The following is a 19,120-nucleotide window of genomic DNA, read 5'->3' as shown; positions in this document are numbered from 1 at the left end:
CTGTTTCTGGAAAAGGTTTTCTATGCATTATTGTCCGCAGTCTGAGTAACTTATACTGAAGAAAAAAATTTTAAACATCTGCCCAGATCTTCGCTATGCTGCTCCCCACACGCGGCTGAGGGCTTGACTGGGGCGGCCGAGCCGTGCCGGACGGAACCGTCCCGGGCAGAGCTGAGCCCGAGCCCGCCGCGGCCGCCCCTCACGGCCCACGGCCCTCGCCCCTCACGGTTCTCGCCCCGGCATCCTCTCACAGAGACCGCCCCACCCGCCCCTCACACAGACCGGCCCGTCCCGCCCCGCTCTCCCCTCTCGGTTCTCTCCCCTCACACAGCCCGGCCCGTCCCGCCCCTCCCCTCTCGGTTCTCTCCCCTCTCGGTTCTCTCCCCTCACAGAGCCCAGCCCGCCCCGCTCTCCCCTCTCGGTTCTCTCCCCTCACACAGCCCGGCCCGTCCCGCCCCGTTCTCCCCTACACGGTTCTCTCCCCTCACACAGCCCAGCCCGTCCCGCCCCGCTCTCCCCTCACACAGCCCAGCCCGTCCCGCCCCGCTCTCCCCTCTCGGTTCTCTCCCCTCACAAGAGCCCAGCCCGCCCCGCTCTCCCCTCTCGGTTCTCTCCCCTCACACAGCCCAGCCCGTCCCGCCCCGCTCTCCCCTCTCGGTTCTCTCCCCTCACGCAGCCGGTCCCGCCCCGCTCCTCCCTGGGTTCCTCCGGCCGCCAGGCGGCGCCGCAGCGTGCGGCCGGTGGAGGCGCCATGGCGCTGTCCGGCGACCTGTGGGCCGAACTGCCGGCTGAGCGCCGCATCTTCTGCTCCGTCCTGCTTTTCTCGTGGGCCGTCTACCTCTGGGAGGCTTTTCTAGCGCACCGGCAGGTCAGTGGGGCTCTGGCGGGGACGGTCGCTGGCGGGGATGGTCGCTGGTGGGCCGGGGCTGTGCCGGGCCCGGCCCGGCCTCACGTGGAGGGTGGCCGGGGCCGGGGCCAGGGCCGTGGCCGTGGCTTGGGCTGGAGCCGGAGCCGAGCGACGCGGGGCCTGTCACCTCCCTGCGGAGGGCTCGGCTCTGTCCCGCGGCGCGGCCTCAGGGCTCTGTAGCGGATGGTGGGAGCGCTCACAGCGCTGGGTGAGTGCGGTGGGGTCACCCGCGGCTCCGCACCCCCAGCACCTCGGTCCTCCTCCCCGGGACAGCTGAGAGAGCGGTATGAGCAAAAACGAGGAAACGCGTGAGTTCGAACAACGACGGCGTAAGCGGTGAAGAAAAGAGGAAGGAAGGGCCGCAAGCGTTGCACAGGCCGTCGCTCAGCGCCTCCCCGAGCCAGCGATGCTTGGGCAGCTCCGAGCGATAACCAGCCCGGAGGGCACATGCCAGCCCCCGCTTCTCATTGCAGAGTACGACACAGAGGACGGAATGTCCTTTTGGGCAGGTCCCGGCTGTCGCCTGCCAGCCGCATCTCCACCCCCAGCCTGCTCACCTGGCAGGTTTAACAGCAACCACACACCGGGGTGTTTGAGCCCTGGCATCAGGGACAGTGCAGCCTGATGCCCCGGACAGGGGAGAATGTGTTTTGAAGTGACAAAGTGACAGCTTTTCCTTAGAGAATGAGCAAGTATACTGAAACAAGACAGCTGAGGGAAAAGACTTCTAGTCTTAAAAAAATTTTAAGTGGCAAGTTCTTTACTGAAAATGAAGTAACACCTCGTTTGTGCAACTGCTCTGTAGGTCTGCATTCTGGTGAAGTCATATGGTTTGCATGGGAGGATCTGGTGTTTGATTTTAAAATCAGCTTAAGTTGTTAACTGGTGCAGTAAGTAACATCCTGTGGAAAAATCAGTTTGTGTGATCTGTATTTGAACCATTCTAAATAAGTTATTAAACCAGCAGTTCAGTTCCTGGTTACAACATAATAACTATGCTTCAGTTTTGTATTTAGAACTTGATAGAAAAACAGAATTTAGGAATATTTATTCCTTTATGTGTTGGTTTTATTTTTTTAAAACTTTCTGAGGTGGCCCATTGGATCATTTCATGTGTTACTTTTAAGTTTTATTTGTCTCCTTTAAAATATTAGGTGTAGACTTTAAGTTTTGTCTTTAATTTTTCAGAGGCGGGTATACAGAACAACAACACATGTACCACAGGAACTGGGACAGATCATGGACTCAGAAACATTTGAAAAATCTCGTCTCTATCAGCTGGACAAAAGTACTTTCAGCTTTTGGTCAGGCCTCTATTCAGAGGTTGAGGGCACTGTAAGTACCTTTCATATGATATTTTTCATGTACTCAGACTGTGGAGTACTTTGTTTCTTAGTGATCCCGTGCAGCTGCACCATTGGCATTCTGGTATTGTATGGCAAACACTGACAATTACATTCTGTTTTTGTTTGTGGCTGGTTTTGCTACATAGAAATAAATCATTATTCAGAAAGCATGTAATTTCTTTCTATAGTGCTGAGTCATACTGCACAACTACAGTGTTAACTTACATTTTAATTATATTCTATAATAATTTCTGTTGCAAGGTAATTAAGCAGCATAAGAGTTATTTTAAATTGTTAAAATACAGACCTTTCTCTGTGTTTGGAGGAATGCAACTACTTTAATTTTTAGAGAATATTTAAGCAGAAGGTAAAAAGAACAGGGATTCTACCAATGGATACTTTTGAAGTATAAGAAAAATTACACTGGGTAAGTAACATTCGTATATATGAAAAAACAGAATCATTAAGTTAGAACAAAATATTTATGTGTGTGATTTACAGTCTTGGGAGAAGAGAGACCTCTTCTAACTCACTGCTGAAATGCATTGCTCATCAGTAGCACAAAAAGGAATCCTGAAGTTCCTGGCATTGCAAAGGAAAATTGAAATATGATCTTAGTTCATAATGAACCTGAGAAAGCACAAATGTCAGTTATAAAAGATAATGAAAATAGGATTGTAAAATAGAGTCAGTCATGTAATCCTAGAACAATGATGCAAACCCAGTACCCAGAGATTTATGATACCTCTTAACTTCCACATTTCCTGATCTCCTTTGAGCTGCTTGACCTGTACTTCATTTCCTTTTGTATGAACTTGTAAGAAGGATGTTTTCTCAGAGCAATCTGTTATATTCTGTAGGAGCTGGTGGTTGGGACAAACTCAGACGAGCTCTCTATATTCAGGTCTTGAAGCTTGCAGTTTATTACATGGGGCGTGGGTGAAAAGGGCCTTGCTGCCAGACGCAGCTCAAAGCAGGCCCAGAGGAGCAGGAAAAGAAAAGGGGTGAAAGCAAAGGTGAGGGGTGCAGGGACAAGGACAAGGGAGTGAGAGGGTAGGGGTGCAAGGGCGCAAGAGTGTAAGGGCAAGAGAGCAAGGTCTCCTTTTACAAAGTCTTAAATCTCCTTCTCTGTTGAATATTCTACTTTTTCACTAACCAATCTAGTACAAGATACAAATTTCTAACATTAACATACAACCTATAGGAATCACTACATTGCCATGTTTTACCTTTTTCTTATCTCAAAACCTTATCTTGGGCCCTTCCTGTCCTGCCAGGAAGGGGTCTCTGCTGGCTCTTTGGTATGTGTGCAGCAACTGGAATTATCTTAACAAAGGGAGAAGACAGTCAGGCATCCATATTGCTGCTCTCCAGACACTCAGTGGAACACAGCTTTCATTTCAATCTCACCTGCAGTTTCTATATTCCCAGCTTCTTTTGCTAAACAATCATATCTATAAGGCATTCCTATTTCTTCCTCCACAACAGCAGAGGTGGAGTCCTGGAGGCATTTACAAGATACAGGACATGAGTTAGTGGTGGGCTTGGCAGTGCTGGGTTGGACTCAGTGATCTTAGAGTGATTTTCCAGTCTAAAAGTGTCTATGATTATATTCTGCAGAGTGCAAAGCGCTTATGTAGGGTATGTACAGCTACTTCTCTACATGTCTGTGGTGATGAATTTTTGCTCCTGTATCTGGTACTAAGGTGTGTCTTTCCATTTCTCAGCATTTGTTCTGTGTTTATCATATTTCATTTGAAATGAAGTGGCCTTTGCTGTCTGGGTTTATTACTTTTTTAGAGCATAAAATACATGCTTTATTGGCTTTGGGAACTGCCTGAACTTGAAAGAGGCTTGAAGTATGATTCATTAACCCAGCAAGTTAATTGAAGGGAGATGCTGTGTTAGTATTACTAGAATAATACTTTATTTCAACCATTAATTATTTTGGTTTCTTATTAACTAATTAGTATCAACAGTATGCTAATAGCTATCTTTGTTCAGGGGTTGGTATTTCTGGGATTGTGAGTTCTAAAATTTACAGGTAGTCTGTGGGGGAGGAACAAACAGTTACAAAACAAGAGGAGTGGAGCTTCAGTGTTGAGTATTCAAAACCACCATGTCATGTTGGAAGAGGGGATGGTTTTCATCAGGAAAGGTGAGGTGGAAAGGTTGTGGTTCTCTTTGGCTGGGGCTGGTGAGAGAGGGTGCAAGGCCGGGGTTCATTCAATACCTGCACAGCCACTGCCATCGCTGCCACCTCAGATAGAGAGAGCAGCCCCACCGCAGGTCGGAGCCACCCCGGACTGCGCTGGCACCAGGGAGAGGGAGCGCGTCCGAGACCGCCCCTAATGCTGCTCACAGCCACCCAGTACTGCTGCCCCTAATGCTGCTCACAGCCACCCAGTACTGCTGCCCCTAAAACCGCCCCTAATGCTGCTCACAGCCACCCAGTACTGCTGCCCCTAATGCTGCCCCTAATGCTGCTCACAGCTGCCCGGTACTGCTGCCCCTAAAACCGCCCCTAATGCTGCTCACAGCCACCCAGTACTGCTGCCCCTAAAACCGCCCCTAATACCGCCCCTAATGCTGCTCACAGCCACCCGGTACTGCCACCCCTAATGCTGCCCCTAATGCTGCTCACAGCCACCCGGTACTGCCACCCCTAATGCTGCCCCTAATGCTGCTCACAGCCACCCCTAAAACCGCCCCTAATGCTGCTCACAGCCACCCGGTACTGCCGCCCCTAAAACCGCCCCTAATACCGCCCCTAATGCTGCTCACAGCCACCTGGTACTGCCACCCCTAATGCTGCTCACAGCTGCCCGGTACTGCCACCCCTAATGCTGCCCCTAATGCTGCTCACTGCCACCCCTAAAACCACCCCTAATACCGCCCCTAATGCTGCTCACAGCCACCCGGTACTGCCACCCCTAAAACCGCCCCTAATACTGCCCCTAATGCTGCTCACAGCCACCCGGTACTGCCGCCCCTAAAATCGCCCCTAATACCACCCCTAATGCTGCTCACAGCCACCCGGTACTGCCACCCCTAATGCTGCCCCTAATGCTGCTCACAGCCACCCGGTACTGCCGCCCCTAATGCTGCCCCTAATGCTGCTCACAGCCACCCGGTACTGCCACCCCTAATGCTGCCCCTAATGCTGCTCACAGCCACCCGGTACTGCCACCCCTAATGCTGCCCCTAATGCTGCTCACAGCCACCCGGTACTGCCGCCCATGGGGCGGCACAGCGGGAGCCCCGCCCTGCTAAGCAGGGCGCAGTGAGCAGTTTGTCAGCATGGTCCCTTATTAAAGCCAGCTCTCCAGGCTGTTCAGGCCGTTTCCCGTTGTTTCCAGGCTGGCGGAGGTGGCTGAGCTCTAAGATCCTCTCCTTTGTTCTCCTGAGTGCCGCGTGGTACCAGTGCAGGGACAGCCACCGTTATGCCTTTGTGTGGAAATTGCTTCCTCTCTTCAGAAAGCAGTTTGGGTGTTTTTTGGTGGTAAATGCCGTTGTGGGTAAAGCACTCTCTCTTGTAGTGATACTGTTGTGTGTGTTCACATTATTCTTTGTTTTCTCAGCCCACAAGGTCCAGCCCCAAGGTCCTCTGTTATCTTGTTTTTGCCCTAGAGGGGACTGGACAATATCTTGCCTTTGTTGATAAAGCCAGTTTACTCTTTTGTACAGTTTTCTTTTTAGCATTGTGTTTACTGCTGTTTTCTTTAGGAAGTTGTGACTCTAATGCATAGTCACTGAATTGGGTTTTTTTTGTTGTTCCCCTCCACCATTGAAAAGGTGCAGTTTAAGTGGCTTTAATTTCTCTGCTGAGCTTTTAAAACCACTACACTTGCTTTGGTCCTTTCCATCTCCTCCTGACACTGAAAATGCACCCTAAGGGTTAAGTTGTAAGAGTAAGCCTTCTCGAAATAAATAAATAAATAAATAAATAAACCCCTGGCATTATCAATATTAGAAGGCTGCTTGCTTGAAAATTGATTTTTATGTATATAATGATGCATCACTTGCCAGGACAGCAAACGTGAAATATTAACAAGGTAAGCTGTCTGAGAAATGCTGCCAGGTCTGGCCATGAACTGCACTGAGTACTTGCTTGGGCATTTCTTTGATGGTGGTGTACCCCAAATGTTCACCCCCTGTTCCTTGGCAGCCAGTCTGTCAGGAGCAGACACAAGGAGGAGACCATGAAGCTTTCTCAAAATGGCTATAGCAACTCCAGTACTTAAAGTGAAATTGGGGCTTTTCTCTGGGCAGGGAACACAGGTGAACCTCTGCTCTAGGAGAGGAGGGCAGCTCCTCTTCAAGAGAGAGGCTGCAATAAGGATTTGTGGATTTATAAGGATATATGGGATATAAGGCTGCAATAAGGATTTATACAAGCACAGGACACACAAGCTTTAAGGTCTTCCTAAGATATACTTCATGTCTGTGCCAATACAGAGGCAAAGTCTACAGAAAATAGGCTTGGAAATATGCTGGTATTTCACAGGGAAAAAATAACCTACTCTCTATTTCTGTAAAGTAAAAATTAATTATTGCCAGATTCCAGGCTTGTTTTATCACGGTTAAGATCAGTGGGGTGGCAAAAAGCTAATTATAAAACTTGTCTCATTCACCCTTAAGAGGTTCTTATCATGCTGAAATTTTAGTGCACTACAATGACAGTGTGTTTCATACTGCCTCTGTGGTATGTGGTTTTGTTTTTAAGATGATTCTCCTCTGTGGAGGAATTCCTTTTCTATGGAAACTCTCTGGTCAGATCTCTGGTCATGCTGGGTTTGGACCAGAATATGAGGTAAGTAGGCTTTCAATTTCTGTGAAAGTATTTGGTCCCTACTGCAGTAATAATTTTTATTTTTAAATTGGTATTTAGTTAAAAGTGAGATTGAACTGGTGAATGTATTGAATTGGTATTTAGTTAAAACGTGTAATACAGTAAAAATAACAGATATTTTCTGGTGCACATAATGACTGTGTGATTCTGAGAACTGGTGACAGTAAATTAACTTGCTTTTAAATTAGCTCACTAATTAAAACAGCCTTATATGTTAAAAACAAAGTTTGGTATCTTGCTTGAGTCAAATGAGGTGGTGGGCTGAGTTTTTGGGAGCTCTTTATTAGGGTGTTTTCTTTTTACTAATCCTAGAATTTATCTACCTGCACACCAAAAGGGTAAGAAATTTGAATCTACTGCTTATATTACCTTTGTGCTGTGGATGAGGCAGGTATCCAAATTTGTGTTCCAAATCCTTAGTAAGCTACTATAGTGAGCAATAATTAGTCATCATGAACAAGTTAATTCTGTGAATTTATCTAGCATCATCTTCTAACCAGTTTCAGTTAAACCACTGACCTAAAAGCCATTTTTAACACCCAGAATATTTGTTAGTATGGATGATAAATATCAGGTGGTTTTGTTTTGTTTTGTGTTTTAGATTGTTCAGTCATTGGTATTCCTGCTGCTTGCAACCCTCTTCAGTGCAATGACTGGTCTCCCATGGAGTTTATATAATACATTTGTCATAGAAGAGAAACATGGCTTCAATCAACAGGTATTGCAGAGAGCACTTGTACTGACCAGGTTGTTTTAGATTAGATAGACTGGTCCTTTAATGAATGTGCAACACAAAGTAATGGTTTGGCTCAGGCCTTACTAAGGGAGAGTGCATCTGCATGGGCTTGAGTCCATGTGGTTTTAAGGAACTACTAGGAGAGCTCCTTTTTGACTGACTGTGATTTTCTTATGACACTGGCATTGCTGCTTTGCCATTTGTCTTAACTGAAAGGAACAATTCACTAACCAGAAGGGCATATTAATATTTACATTGACATATCACTGATATAATTTATCCTTCCTTTGCAGACGCTGGGATTTTTTTTTAAGGATGCTATCAAGAAGTTTGTTGTGACTCAGTGTATTCTGTTGCCAGTGACATCCCTTCTGCTTTACATTATTAAAATAGGGGGAGACTACTTTTTTATCTATGCCTGGCTCTTCACGTTAGTTGTTTCCTTGGTGAGTATGAGAAGAGTTTTGGGTTTCTTCCAGACTCCAGCTTACTGGGCATGGCTCAGCATGCTGAACACAGCTGAAAGGAAATGAAGAAAAACCTAAATCTCTTGTGAATTTTAATGTCTACAAACTTTAACAGGATGTCTTGCTCTCAGTGTACATGTTCAGGACTTACAGCTCATATTAGTTGTCCACATTAATGTAATATATATCTAATCTATTTAATACTGGAGTGTCTTCATCAATTGAAATTAAGCACTGATAAAGCTTTAGAATAGGCACTGGAAATACAGCATGATGTGGTGATAGGTTTTCCTTTCTCCTAAATAGTGGTGAGAACCAGAACATATGCAGCTGAATCCACATTCCTCTCTCTCATTTTCCTATCACTAGTATCACTAGTATTTTATTTTTGCTCTGCCTGCACCTTCCTGTTGAGCTGTCCATGTAGATTCTGTCCCAAGGTGCTACAAATACTTTAGAACCTGATATAATAGGGGTTGGTCTATCTTCTATACAACAAAAGCTGGAAAATAAAACATCTTGGCAGAGCTGCAAACTTCTGTATTGAAAGAACACTTAGCATTCCTGACTCCCTCCACCTCTGAGGGTTAAGTGCATGCTTAGACAACTGGTATGTTGCCACCTCAGTGCAGCTTTATAGGGTTTCTGGCCTTAATATGTTTGAACAGCCTTTGACATGCAAAATCATCCTAAGAGGTATTAGATTTACCCTTTAGAGTTTGGTTTAGGGGAAAATTCCTGTTCCATAACTCTAACTCTGTAATCTGTAATCCTCCTACTGGTCTGTTCTGCCTGCTTGATATCAAGGCATTACACGAAGATCTGAGATAAAACCTTAAAATTATTCCCCACATGCTGTATGGTCTGAAACACAAGTCTGGACTGAAAGGCTGATTTCTACTCTATGAAATACCCTCTTACATCTTCTGCAAAATATCTGCAGAGGTTTAAGCCCCTAACAATTACACTAACAAAAATAACTTATTTTTAGTGGTATTTCACATTGATGCCTTTATTTGCTGTGACTTTGCAAAAGTCAGTTTTTCTGATTTTTTTATTTCACTGGACTTCTACAACAACGCACACACTGTCAAAATCCAGGTACTTATTTTCAGTGAAATAAAACCTATCAAGACAATTTTGAAGCTAATGTTAATGCCCGTTTGCCTCTCATGTCCTGTTCCTCTTTTGCTAACCAGAACTTAAACTTTTTAAATAAATAAATAAATAAAATGTTGTGGTGATCCAGCGTGTGAGGAAAGAGAGTTCAGCTTTCCTTTGTATGACATTATTCTAGTTCTGGCTTTCTCAACTGGGCTGCAGCTGATGGCAGTTTGAAGGAATGCAGGTGCACTGTAGTGATGTTTTTAGGTCAAGGCTGTTAGTCATTGTGGAGCCAGAGGCATCAGGCAGACAGCTGCCTTAGTCCTGCAGGCAGCTGGGAGACACAAAGAAAATAAGAGACATGAAGTTTCTTGCTTCTTTTTTAGACAGTTGTTTTGCAAGTTAGCAGGAATTAGTCCCACTTCTTCTATCTCCTGGTTCCTTCATCTCTGCAGATGAGTATGAAACACTTCAGATCTTTCCAGGACTGCTGAAGTGTGTGGAAGTGACAGCCTGTCACTGATGAGCCCCCTGCTCCCAACTGCCCAGAGGCCCTGTGTTCTGCTCTGTTGACAGCAGTTCTGCTCCAGTGTGTAGGTGGTTTGTGCTCAGTTTGCTGAACTGTGGACTGGCCACCACACCAAGCAGCCCACAGAGAGCCTGGCTACAGATCCCACTTCATACAGGACTCTGCTTTATCAAGTGTTTCTTCTAAAATTGTGCCCTCTTTTTGAGCTTTTTGCTCCAGCTTTAGTACTAAACATGTTTGCATACCCTGTTCTTAATATCTGCATGTGTTTGCAGGTGCTCGTTACAATCTATGCAGATTATATTGCACCTTTGTTTGATAAATTCATTCCGCTTCCGGAGGGAGAGCTCAAGCAGCAAATTGAAACAATGGCAAAGAGCATTGACTTCCCATTGACTAAGGTCTATGTTGTTGAAGGTGAGGTTTTGTTATTTTTTTTAAATAAAAAGGCTTTGTAATTTTAGATTTGTGGGGTTTTAGCATTGATTGTGGATGCTGGAGTAAGGCAGTTGCTTGCATTGTTCAGATACTGCCAATGTCTGTAGCATTTTCCTGTTCTTTTTTTTTTTTTTTCCCTGAAGCTCAGTGCACAGTCTGAATTCATCCTCTGGTTGGAAGCATTTTCCTGGGTCTGTGGAATGGAAATACATGGCTTGGTCAGCAGTGGAAGCACAAAAGCACAAAAATTTCAAAACTGTGAAACAAAGGGAATAGCTTTATAATTTTTCTAGTCTCAGTTTAGCCTTAATTGCCTTAAAGTCCTTCTACTTGAGACTAATTTTTTTTTACTTTCTAATACTGAATTTCTCATCTTTTTTTCTCTACTCAGGGAATATAATATGGAGCATGCCAGCTGCCATGTCACTTCAATTCCATGTTCATGGAGTACTCTGTGTCTGACGTTTCCACTATTACTTATTTTGCTCCTGTCTGAACTTGATTTCAGGGGCTTTCCCAAGCTTTGTTTTGCACCTTCAAGGTGTTTTATATTGACTTTGTGAAAGCAGTATGAGACGGCATAAAGACATAAAATGGTAGATAGAAGCTTGCTGTTGGAGCAGGTGGTAAAGGCTTTATCTAGCCTAGAAGCTGTGACTCAAAACTTTGGACTGTTCAAATCCTGCCAGTGTTCTGCCTCAGTGCTGCTCAGAAACATTGATACACTTGGGACACATGAAACTCTTCTCTTTTCAAGCTGAGCTAAAGCTTTTCAAGCTTGAGAGTCAGTGCAGAGGTCTGCCAAACAGCTGTGGTATCCCCAGATGCATTGCTGGCTGTATCCCAGCTTTTAACAATGGGTAAAGCACCAGTTGTTGGTACTGCAGCCCCTGTGCCCTACACTTGCTTCTGCAGCATGCCTGCTTAAGAGGCAGGGAGCTGCAGTGGAGGCTGCCAAACCTCCAAATGCTGCCTCCACACACCTTTTTTTGTTTGTTTGTTTTGGTTTTTTTTGTGACATTGTCAAGAGTGTTGAGCCAGCACCATTCCCTTTTGACATGGGGGACTGAATGTGGGAACATCTTGTTACTGGTGTTTTTCTTCACTCTGTTAAGGCTTTTTCAACTCCAAAATTGACTTCTTGGTAAAATGTGCAACCAAGTCCTTTACTTTCAGGGTTCATTCTGTAAGAGGCAGATTATAAAGGTTCTTCCTCTACCAACATTTAGTGAAGGATGAAGATTTTTATTACATCCAGATGAAAGGAAACCTTGCTATCCTGTGGCTGTTCAGATTCCTTCACTGGGAAGGGACCAGATGCTGAGGCACCATACTCTGACCAGTCTCTTCCTCTGTTAATCTGTTGTGGTTTGATGCTGAAGGTCACAAAGGCTATCTACAGGTTGGCTTCCAATGGAACAATGGATATTTGTGCCCTAAGGGGTTTATGCAGTTCATACATTTACACTAATTGTTTTAAGGCAAGTGCCTTCTAACTTACCCTTTCCTGAAAAGAAACAGGGGAATCCTCTTCTGCTGTCATAGAAACATCTTTTGGTCCTGATGTTGGAACAGCTTCTGGCCATAACCAAAAATAAGCTTTTGAATCAACTGAAACTCTCCACATTCCATGGAAAGAGATGAGTTTCGTGTCCCTAGGTTTATTGACCAGAAATAGTCCATGACTGACCTCATCTAGATAAAGGTAGCTGTAAAAAATGGCCTATTGCAAACAAAAATAGTATTGAGGACCTGTGTTATCTGTAGTTCATCTCTTTTCCTTATCTGTTTCCATTCATCTTCGCTGGCACATTTGAAAGAATGCTACATAATTTGGCACAGGTTCTTTGCCTGGAGCAGTGTCAATGCAGAATGCTCTTTTCACTCTAAATCCAAAATTGCAAGAGAATTTGCTTTTCTTCTTGGACATTAGATGTTCACGACTGCTCTTATGGTTTTAGTGCTTTTAGTGATTACATGCTACATTTCTCTATTGGAGTCATCATTACTTAGGTTTTAGAATATGCTTCAGCTGCCAAACAGATCTGCTTGAGTTTGTCAACTGTTCATTTGAGGACTTTGAGAATTCCTCTGGAAGAATCTGGTCTGTGTTATACTGTACATGCTTCAATGCATGGGATTATTCAGATCATGGTCTTTAAATTTTCCCCATCAGGTTCTAAGCGTTCTTCCCATAGCAATGCTTATTTCTATGGATTCTTCAAGAATAAGAGGATAGTACTCTTTGACACACTTCTGGAAGAATATTCTGCTTTGAACAAAGAACCAGCAGAAGGAGAAGATGGTGAGAATGAAGAAACAAAGTCTAAAACCAAAGTGAGTTTTGTCTTTCATTGTATTGTTTATATTAACTCCTTGGTGAGATATTCCCTTGTGTTTTCTAATGTGTTTTAAAGGTCCTGATAAGTTGCTAAAACCCAAATCCTAATGATTTCAACACCAAAGTGTGTCTGGTTTGCTAATTGGAATTTCTGGGTCTGTGTGAGTTGTGCAGATAGCACCAGAGACTGAAAATCCACAGAGGCTGTAGCAAAACATTAGTTCCCTGCATGTAAAAAATAGATCTTCCCTATAATTCTTTGAAAAAGGGTCTTATTAGGGTTTTAGTTCATCTTCTCTTCTTGGGACTGCCATACTAAAGCTTCCCTTTGAAGGAAGTACTTTTAATTCATAGTGTGTCATTTGTGTGCCTTTTACTGCATGCAGTTTTTGATGCAGGAGGCACAGACACATTGTACATGTGCAACCTCCCATGCCCTGGTCTGGAGCAGGATGATGGCCTGGCACTGGCTTCTCTTTTGATGTGCATCATGAGTCTGCTGGAACAGCTGTTGTGGCCCTTTCCTGTGCATGGAAATGACTAAAGCTAATAGAATACTTTCTGAATAACCTGAAGGAGTTATTCTGAGACAAACAAATGGCCTTGTGCAGCCTAAGGTTAGCCAATATCTATATTGTTCTTCAGTCCAGCTTCTGTTCCTTAACACCATGTTAATGGTGCCCAGGGTTTTGTTTGACAAATACTGCAGAAGTGGGTGTTAGAGGAGGGGATGTTGAACCCACCTGATCTAGTCATGAGGAGAGTCTGTTCCATTTCAACAGGTTCTTCAGCCTTTGTGTTTGCTTCTGACTTGCTAATGGATTGTTGAAGGTGCAGATGTCCTTCATAATTATAGCTTTAAGGCACATCATAGGGCTTTTTGAAGAGGACAGTTCTTTTAAAAAGGAACAGTACTGCCTTGGGAGGAAGGCTGAATGTTAAATGTTGGAGGAAAGTAACAAAAAGGCCTTTGCTCTCAATTCTCCTTTGAAAGTCTGCAGCTCTGAATAGGTGTTTCCAGTGTAATGCTTTGCTTGAGTGAAGAAACAGGATGAGAAGAGATAGGAGAGTGTTTGGAAGGCAAAACTTCCATTGTTCTTTCAGGTGTGCATCAGCATGTCTGCATACATAGAAATAAGAAAACACCACCTTATAGTAGAAATCTTCTTAATCTTAAAAGGTTATATTTCTGTAAGTATCTTCATGAAAAAGGCTCAACAAGAAATTGTATGTGTGTTTCTGGTATTAGAAGGGAATGGCCAGATGTAGGGACACTTAAGTAATCAAGGAGAAAACAAATGAGTAAGAAATTTATTTGGTTGTGTTCAGATGTACCTGATAATACTTCTGCTTTGTTATTCCCTCAGAATAAGAAACAAGGATGTAAAAATGAAGAAGTTCTGGCTGTACTTGGTCATGAATTGGGTCACTGGAAACTAGGTCATACTGTCAAAAATATAATCATCAGCCAGGTAAGTTATTTTAAACTGTTTTTTTTTTTTTTTTTCCTGGAGCATCTCTAATTATAGCTTTTTCCAAATGCCCTCTTCCAGATTTGTTAGTGTACATTCACCTGATACACTGTGTGACAGAAAGCTGGTCTGGCTCACAGCCATCCTTCATTCCTATTCCATGTTTTTCAATAACAACCAATATTCTGGCACGTTCTATTTTACTCTAGAAAGACCAAACAACCACACAGATAGTTAATCATCCCCTCTAGAAAACTTGGTAAGGCATGATCCTGCCTCTTGGCTCTGAAAAGCCAGGCAAGCACAGTGCTTGTACACAACGCTGCACAGCTTAGATGGAAGCACAGATCGTCTCCAGGAACAGAAGTACAAAACAACACAGACACATTCTGTCTGGCTTTCAACTTTTCCAATTTTACACTTAATTCCAAGGAGATGGGTTCTATCCTGTACAGCCTCCTCACTTCTCATCTTGCTTTTTCATCTCCCTTCATTACTTGTTTTTTGCTCACTGACAGAAAATAGTGGTTCCTCTACTGTTGCATTTTCAGAAAGCAGGTAAAGACCAATTGTTTGTTCCTGTCTGTATACTAGAGTATTCAAAAATAATCTTGTTTTTTTACAGTGGCGTCCATGTGCAAATCTATAATGTGATGTTATGTATCTTAATCAAAGATGTTTCTTTCTTTTCTCCAGATGAATTCCTTCCTTTGCTTCTTCTTGTTTGCTGTGCTAATTGGTCAAAAAGAACTCTTTGCTGCATTTGGTTTCTATGACACCCAGCCTACCCTGATAGGCTTGATGATTATTTTCCAGTTCATTTTTTCACCTTACAATGAGGTAAATTGTTTTCAAGACATAGACACTGAGGTATCATCCTACTTAAATAATGATTCTGTTTTGTCAGGGGAAGTTTGAAATTTCCAGGGGCTATATTGGGTGTCTCATTTTGATAATCAGGCTTAGTGCTTCATGTTGGGTAGCACTTCCAGTTTCATGTGTGGCTTGAATAAAGCTTAGTGGATCTGTCTGCAGCCACAGCAATGTGTGGGATGTGGGAGGATAGATGGGGTAATATTTACTGGCACTGAAGGAATTTGCAGATAGTTGAATTTTAAAATAATTTTAATGCATTTATCTCCACAGGTTCTTTCATTTTGTTTGACTGTATTAAGCCGACGATTTGAGTTTCAAGCAGATGCATTTGCCAAGGAACTTGGGAAGGCTAAAGATCTCTATTCTGCTTTGATCAAGCTAAACAAAGATAATTTAGGATTCCCTGTTTCTGACTGGATCTTTTCAATGTGGCATTACTCCCACCCACCCCTTTTAGAAAGACTTCAGGCCTTGAAAGATGCAAAGCAAGAGTGACAGCAATGATTGCTTGTTCAGAGACAGTGCTTCCATCTCAGAAGCAAAGTTCAGAGCTGCTTTTTAATTTTTTTTTAATGGATAATGCAAATTAAGTGCACTGTTAACAGCACCACAGATCTGAGTATCCTGAAACAGGTATTAAATTATAAATGACTTATTTTTAACAAAAACAAAACTGTGGAACTTCATTTAGAAAAAGTGCTGGGTGAAGACCTTCCCCCCACCCACCAAACTGACTTTTATTTCCATATCATAGTATAGACTTTTAAAGGGAGGAAAACAAGTATAGACTTCAAAGCACCTTTTTCATCAGTTTGTGTATGCCTTGAACATTGTTTTTGATCCTTTTTCTGTTCTCAGCATTCTGTGAACCTTCCCAGTCTCACCCTCTTCATAGTGAAGAGGCTTTGGGTGACTTCCTGTATAATGATACTTGTGCTTGCTAGTGTGTTTTAAAAAGCTGAATGCAGCTGCAGGCTTTTCTCCTGCATTCATGTCTGTCATAATGAAAAATGCTACTTAATAAAACCTTCTTTCTCTGAAGTGTGGGAAGAAGGATGAATTACAGCTGAGGAAATGTACCATGTCTTCCTTGAAAATGAGCACTAGGTGGTATTTAATAGCATTATGGTGGTATTAGGCTGTTCCTATTGCCCACAGTGCTGCTGGGGGTATGGAAGGATGTTACAGAGGATCAGAATGGGACCCACATGTTTGAGAAAATTACTAATTCTCTCTTGTTCTCCCTTTTCCACATCTCGGTCCCTCCATTTTTGTTGTACTTTGCCTGGATTTTTTGTGTATATGGAAGTGTCCAGTTGTTCAGCCAGTGTATAAGAGACACACTTTCATTCTGAGGAGGCTTATCCTCCATTCCATTGAGGGTTTTTCATTAATATGAATCTAGCTGAAATAGTAGTGTTGGCATACTTATTCTTCATCATTGTTCTTATATATAAAAATTCTTATATATAAAAAGCCCAGGAAACAGTTTGCCCACATCAGTTACTGAAGAACAAAGCGGGTAATGTGGAAATGACTTCGGCATTGATTATCTCAGACTTTTCTGATGAAAAATAGGATTATATTTACTTTTGTTGAAGTAAAAATAAAAGTGAACTATAAGTTTGCATGTGCATACAAATGTTTTAGCCAGCCTGAATATACATACTCCATATAAAAATCAGATTTTCTTTCTGTATTAAATTAAAAAGTTATGCTCAACTCTGTACAAAGAAGTCATCAAAGCAAATTGTCATTGTTTCACGTCAGAATATTCTCATATCTTTTATTATTAGATTACATTTGTTTTTCTGATCATAGGGAAAAATGCCTTATAAGATGATGGGCACAATGATGTCTTGGGTGAAACAAGATGTTGCTGAAAGCCCTTTGTATGCCTTATTCTAATTGTGTATGCCCCAGCAAATATGGAGCTAAATTATGGATATGGATTTAGGAGACAGTTTTACAAATCTGGAGAGCCTATATTTGTCATGTTAACTGTATTTAATAAAAGGCCCTCAAAAATAAAAGCATGAACTTGAATCTGTCAATTCAGAAGAATAAATAACTGTGTCAAGTTTTGAATGAGGTGTTGGCTGGTGTAAAGCTATGGAAAGCATGTGAAGTGTTCTTTGAGAAAATAATTTGTCCCTTCCATTAGGTAAAACCTGTATACAAGAATGAACTTTCTGGCTATTTCAGAAATTTGGGTAAATGCAAACAGAAGGAGATTAAAGTGCAAAAATGAAGGAAATGCCAGTTCCTACAGAAACATGAAATACTTAAAATACCTAGCTCACAGGCAAAGACAGTGTTCTTACAGCAATTGCCTGTTAGTTCTCCCCTATCAGTGTTTAGTTATCTCTGCAGTTCTTCTTGCTGGATTTCATATATAACTACTGAACAAGGTTTCAGAGTTGGTTCCATTCTGTTCCAGTTGCTTCTCAGCACTGAAATTGTCAGTGTGTGCTGCTGAGCTTTTCTACCTGCTATACATTTCTACAGGGCATCTGGAAGTGCATCAGCTACATCTTGCAGACCTTCTACAGCCTCATATTGCTTCCTATATGTCTGAGAATGGCCAAAATTACACCTAAATCTTCCTGTGCAACTTCTGCCTTCCCAGGTACCTAAGTGCCCCCACAGTGTCCATACAGCCATGTGATAAGCCAGCACCAGCTTCGTGATAAAGTAGGTCTGCTTAGACCAGCCACTGTCCCTTCCAGGGAATGACCAGTTTTAAGGAAAGAAGCAAGAAAATTAGTAAGCATGCATTTAGTTTTCTGTTACCTTTAGCAAATACTCTTCAGATACCCAAGGGAAGCCAGAGCAGAACATCTCTGGTATCTGTGGGACTGCTGGGCATTCATCAGCAGAGTCCTGCCCAAAGGCTGGAGCTTCAACTTCCTGTTTCCTGCCTTACCAGCTTTTTCTGCTGGTAGAAACCTGAGAGACGACATGCTGAGGAAAACTGCCAGACCTTGAAAAGTGACAGAAGGACTAAAAGGGAATCCTTTGTGGACGTGAAGCTTGATGTATCTTGGTAATGCATGCTGGCAGCCCAGAGACCCAAGTGCCCTGGGCTGATCCCCAGCAGGGATGGGCAGGACAAAGGAGGGGATTCTGCCCCGCTGCTCTTCTAGGGTGAGCCCCCATCTGCAGAGCTGCCTCTAGCTCTGGCATCCCCAATACAAGAATGGCCTGTTGGAATGAGTCCAGACGAGGCCACAGAGATGTTCCCTGTGCTGGACCCTCTCTGCTCTGGAGCCAGGCTGGGAGAGCTGGGCTTGTTCACCTCGAGAGAAGGCACTAGGGAAACCTTAGAGCCCCTTCCAGGACCTAAAGGGGCTCCAGGAGACTTTGTACAAGAGCCTAGAGTGACAGGACAGGGAGGGATGGCTTTAAGTTGAAGGAAGGTAGATTTAGATCAGGTATTTGGAAGAAATTCTTTACTGAGGGACATCTGGCACAGGCTGCCCATAGGAGCTGTGGCTGCTCATCCCTGAAAGTGCCCAGGTTGGACAGGGCATGGAGCAGCCTGGTCTAATGGAAGGTGTCCCTTCCCATGCTTTAAGATGAGCTTTAAGGTCCCTTCCAATGAAAACCATTCTGTGATGATCGGCATAAACGTCTCCATTCCAAAGTGTTTCAAGGGCCTTCATAAGGCACAACTGTTATGGCCACAGCGCTCCTTAATGCCCTGGGCCGCCAGCAGATCCTGCTGCTGTGTACCTGGGCCAGGTGTGCAGGCTGGGGGGCGGTGAGAACGCTGTGTGTGCGGGGTCCGTTTGTGCCGGCCGGGAGCGATGTGCGGGCCCGGAGCGATGTGCGGGCCCGGAGCGATGTGCGGGCCCCGTGCCCGGTCAGGACCCGGAGCGATGTGCGGGCCCCGTGCCCGTTCAGGGCCCGGAGCGATGTGCGGGCCCCGTGCCCGGTCAGGGCCCGGAGCGATGTGCGGGCCCCGTGCCCGTTCAGGGCCCGGAGCGATGTGCGGGCCCCGTGCCCCTTCAGGGCCCGGAGCGATGTGCGGGCCCCGTGCCCGGTCAGGG

At 44.0% G+C, this 19,120-nt stretch overlaps 1 protein-coding gene across 1 annotated transcript; it reads left to right on the top strand.

Moving 5' to 3' along the window:
* The first annotated feature begins 742 nt into the window (after window positions 1-742).
* Window positions 743-17,088, top strand: ZMPSTE24 (zinc metallopeptidase STE24). The gene is made up of 10 exons (XM_062509235.1): window positions 743-868; window positions 2,096-2,242; window positions 6,980-7,066; window positions 7,707-7,823; window positions 8,135-8,287; window positions 10,217-10,358; window positions 12,556-12,716; window positions 14,088-14,192; window positions 14,889-15,032; window positions 15,339-17,088. The coding sequence occupies exons 1-10, from the start codon at window positions 752-754 to the stop codon at window positions 15,561-15,563; spliced, it is 1,398 nt and encodes a 465-aa protein (XP_062365219.1). The 5' UTR covers window positions 743-751; the 3' UTR covers window positions 15,564-17,088.
* Window positions 17,089-19,120: the final 2,032 nt, after the last annotated feature.

The sequence above is a fragment of the Cinclus cinclus genome, chromosome 26 (assembly GCF_963662255.1).
Source record: "Cinclus cinclus chromosome 26, bCinCin1.1, whole genome shotgun sequence".
Classification (NCBI taxonomy): Eukaryota; Metazoa; Chordata; class Aves; order Passeriformes; family Cinclidae; genus Cinclus; species Cinclus cinclus.
The sequence above is the reverse complement of the archived record's forward strand: the minus strand, read 5'-3'. Positions and strand labels throughout refer to the sequence as shown.